The 4,217-nt window shown below is 42.0% G+C and overlaps 2 protein-coding genes across 2 annotated transcripts; one reads left to right on the plus strand and one right to left on the minus strand.

Moving 5' to 3' along the window:
• Window positions 1-426: 426 nt before the first annotated feature.
• On the plus strand, window positions 427-1,158 carry LOC112196855 (bidirectional sugar transporter SWEET6b). Its single transcript, XM_024337321.2, has one exon. The coding sequence runs from the start codon at window positions 427-429 to the stop codon at window positions 1,156-1,158; it is 732 nt and encodes a 243-aa protein (XP_024193089.1).
• Window positions 1,159-1,899: 741 nt separating this feature from the next.
• On the minus strand, window positions 1,900-3,906 carry LOC112197056 (UDP-glucuronate 4-epimerase 6). The gene has a single exon (XM_024337586.2). It carries the CDS (start codon window positions 3,749-3,751, stop codon window positions 2,357-2,359), a length of 1,395 nt encoding a protein of 464 aa, XP_024193354.1. The 5' UTR covers window positions 3,752-3,906; the 3' UTR covers window positions 1,900-2,356.
• Window positions 3,907-4,217: the final 311 nt, after the last annotated feature.

Consider the following 4,217-nt stretch of genomic DNA (forward strand, 5'->3'; position numbering starts at 1 on the left):
TAAAAAAAAAATAAAGATCATGCGAATATATAAATTAATAATTATTAAAAAAATCTATTAAAAGTAATAATAAAGAATTTTAATACTTTCTATTTTCTACGTTGGTGCTGTTTTCAATTCAAAATGAGAGTAAGTACTCCACCAAGTATAACCATATAACTCATGCATTATGAATCCCAATACTACTAGGAAGAAAATCTCATCACAACTAGAATGAGAATCCCATTACTACTAGAACAATAATCCCATTACTATTAGAACGAGAATTCCATTTCTACTAGAACGAATAATCATTGTTTCATTCAGAGACTAATAATTCTATTATAAATATCAACCTTCACTTCTCCAAAATCTCATTCACTCAATACTCAATATCTTTCTCTTGTCTTCAGTCGCATATATTTTCTTTTCATTCTCTAGTCAAAGATGGTGCACCTGGATGCTAGGTTCGTGGTCGGTGTGGTTGGAAATATCATCTCTGGCGGGCTTTTTCTCTCTCCAATACCTACGTTCATACAAATATGGAGAAAAAAAGATGTGGAAGCTTTCGATCCAAAACCTTACCTTGCAACAGTGTTGAACTGTTTGTTATGGTGTTACTATGGATTGCCATTTATTAATCCAAACAGCATTTTAGTTGTCACCATTAATGGAATTGGGTTACTTATAGAGCTTATATATCTGGGCATATTCTTCTATTATACTTCAGCAAAAGGACGAAAGAGGGTTGCTACATACTTTGTATGTGAACTAGTTTTCTTTGGGGCTGTTGTGGCTGCAACTATGTTGGCAATACCTGAGCATAAGATGAAGATGAATCGACATTTGAGGGCTGTTGTAATTGGTATTATCTGTGACTTTTTCAATGTCCTCATGTATAGCTCTCCTCTATTCATCTTGAGAGATGTCTTTAAAACAAAGAGTGTGCAATACATGCCATTCTCACTCTCGGTTGCTAACTTTCTGAATGGTTGTTGCTGGACTTCCTATGCTCTTATTGGAAAAGTGGACTACTTTATTTTGGTTAGCAACAGTCTAGGTGCAATCGCTGGAGCAATTCAATTGATAGTTTATGCAATATACTACAAATCTACACCAAAAAATGAAGACCCCGCTGACAAGGCTACTAATGAAGTGCAACTCGCAACTATTGTCTAATTATCGTATATCCATGTATTCATAATTGCTCAATTTTTTTGGCCATTAGTTTAGTTTTCATGTTTAACAAGTAATATTTAGTTTTTTTTTATTAAAAAAAAAATTTCTATTGTTTCAATTTTGCTATTTGTTAAAACATGCTTCTATAGTCCTTATATCTAAAACGAATTAAACTTCATCCTTAAGTTTCGCAACGCATGCAATATGTATTAATCGCAATAAATTCTCAATACCACAGTTTCACCATGTATAATTGCCTTGATATATATGTCCTTTTATAGAGGTACCTTTCCACCACTTGATTACAGGTGTCCATCTTCTTCTTTTTTCTTTAGAAATAAAAAAAGGGTAAGAAAAAGAAAAAAGAAACCCTTTTTTTTTTCTTTTTTTTGGTCTAAGAAACCTTTTTCTTAACCCAAGTCTTTACAAAGTATTAATCATCACCCAAAATTCATACATTGTAACCAAAAAAAAAAAAAAGGAGACCCAAATTCATACATAAAATATTACCCTTTCTTAGTTCTCTGTTAGACCCACTTTAAGCAACTTCCCTATCCCTCTCTTCTCATCTCTATTTCATTTCAGAACCAAAAGCATCTCTATCTCCAAAAGCAAAAACTAATTATACACGATGATGACCCAAAGAAGGCACAAAAGCCTAGTCGGAGAAAAAAAAAAACACAAAAGCAAAAGAAAATTAGCAAAACCACATTAACAAAAAACCCAAAAAAGAACCAAAAAGAAAAAGAGCAAAGAAGATTCTTGATGTCATTTCTGTTGTTTGTTACAAATCACAAATTTCTCTTTATACCACATCCAATGGCTGAGATCTACATCCTTTCCAGTAGTCCCCACCACACATTATTACAACCCCCATCCCAGATCTACACCTTGTGTCCCTTCCTATAAAAAAAAAAAAAAAAAAAAAAACACTTTCTTGAAGATCCTTTCTGCTTCTTACACTTATCTTCTTCTTCTTCTTCTTCTATAAAATTTATATCTATATGATATGATACATCAAGAACAGCTATGATTCAATACACCAAGGACCACACAACAATAGCTTAGGATTTTTCCCCAGAAAAAAAAGAAAAAAACAGGATTGGATTTTTTTTTTAAATTTCAGCAAAAAGAAAAAATTTAAGGGAGGAAGAATTAAAAAGGGGGGCCATGTGATCAGTGATGATTGATGATCCAATCAAGCGGATTCCTCGGGCTGCTGACTCATCATCTTCTTATAATTATTGTCGCTTTCCTTTTTTACCCTCGACTCGATCCCGTAATAACTCACGTACCACTTTACGAACTTCCTCAGCCCGGAGGCCAGGTCCGTCGTCGGCTTGTACCCGAAGTCGTGCAGCGCCAAGCTCACATTCGCATGCGTGTACGGCACGTCACCGTTTCTGGGCATCTTGATCACGTGTTTCTTCGCTTTGGTACTCAACAGCCCTTCCAGTATCGACACCAGTCTGCCGACGGGGACCGGCGACGTGTTCCCCAGGTTGTAGATTCTCAGCTGGGCGGGGCCTTTCTTTTTTCCGCCGCTGCCGGTGCTCTTCCCTGCGGTGTCGAGGGCGCCGAGGCAGCCCTTGACTATGTCGTCAATGTAGGTGAAGTCACGCGCCACCTCTTTGTCGTCGACGGTTTTGTATACGTCGATGGTCTTGCCTTGGAGTATGTCCTTGGTGAAGAAGAAGTAGGCCATGTCGGGTCTGCCCCAGGGCCCGTAGACGGTGAAGAATCTCAGCCCGGTGAGGGAGAGGCCGTAAATATGGTTGTAAGTGTGGGCGATTTCTTCGCCGGCTTTTTTAGTGGCGGCGTAGAGACTGGCGGGCTGGTCGGTTCTGTGGAGCTCGGAAAATGGGTTCTCGGTGTTGAGGCCGTAGACGGAGCTGGAGGAGGCCCAGACAATCGACGGCTGAGGATTAGCAGCTTTGGAAATTTCGAGGAGATTGACGAACCCGGCAATGTTGGACGCCACGTAGGACTGGGGGTTCTGCATGGCGTAGCGTACACCCGCCTGCGCCGCCAAGTGGAGCACGTGGGTGAACGGAACGACGTCGAAGAGCTTCGTCAGCATCGGGCCGTCGTTCAGGTCGGCCTCGACGATGAAAATCTCGTGCTTCTTCAGCATCGCCTGCCTGGCCCGCTTCAGCGACGGGTCGTAGTAGGAGTTGAAGTTGTCGAGCCCCAGGACGCCGTCGCCGCGCTTCTTGAGAGCGAGGGAGCAGTGGGACCCGATGAACCCGGCGGCGCCTGTGACGAGCACTGACATGCCGTTGGGGCGCTTGGGGGTGGAGGAGTGGCGGACCTGCTTCTCCCAGGCGGTGCCGCCGACTCCCCCGCCGTAGAAGGCGGAGGAGAGGAAGTTGGTTTTGTGGAGGTGGTGGGCCCCGTTCCGGTCGGAAGAGAGGGGAGGGTAGTTGAGGGTGAAGAAGAAGATGAGGACGAGGGCGACGAGGAGGGTGGCGCGGAAGAGGAGCTTGGAGGAGGCGTTGAGCAGCTTGGTGCTGTTCACGCGGCGGAGGTAGCTGTTGTACCGCTCCAGCTTTATGGTCTTGCTAGTGTCCGGTGGAGAAGCCATTATTACCATAACGACACAGATCACGCAATTGTTTGTGTCAACTAACTATTAGTGTTGCAGAGCTCTAGAAATGGGAAAAAAAGGACAAAAGGGAAGAAGAGGAAGGAGAAGAGTGACAAAAGAGAGAGCTGGATTTGAGAAAATTTGAGCCCTGAAAATGTGAGGAGTCTGGAAAGATGAATATAAAGGGGGCGGGGTTGGTGTTGGTTGGCGACCACTTTCTTTTTCTTTCATAATTACTCGCTAACAGATAGAAAGCGGCCTCTGTAAATTGGATCCGATTATTCACCCTTCAAATTTTCTCTTTATTACAGGATTGCCACTTCGAAAATGCCAGCTTCGCTTGCCATGTGACCCACACGGTGACACGCCTTCCCGGTTTGAACATGTAGGAAATGTTAATTAACAAACTAATTAAATAATGGTTTCTATAACTTGAGGGAATAATTACTATAACTAGTTAATCAATTAATTA

Source organism: Rosa chinensis, chromosome 4, assembly GCF_002994745.2.
Source record: "Rosa chinensis cultivar Old Blush chromosome 4, RchiOBHm-V2, whole genome shotgun sequence".
NCBI lineage: Eukaryota > Viridiplantae > Streptophyta > Magnoliopsida > Rosales > Rosaceae > Rosa > Rosa chinensis.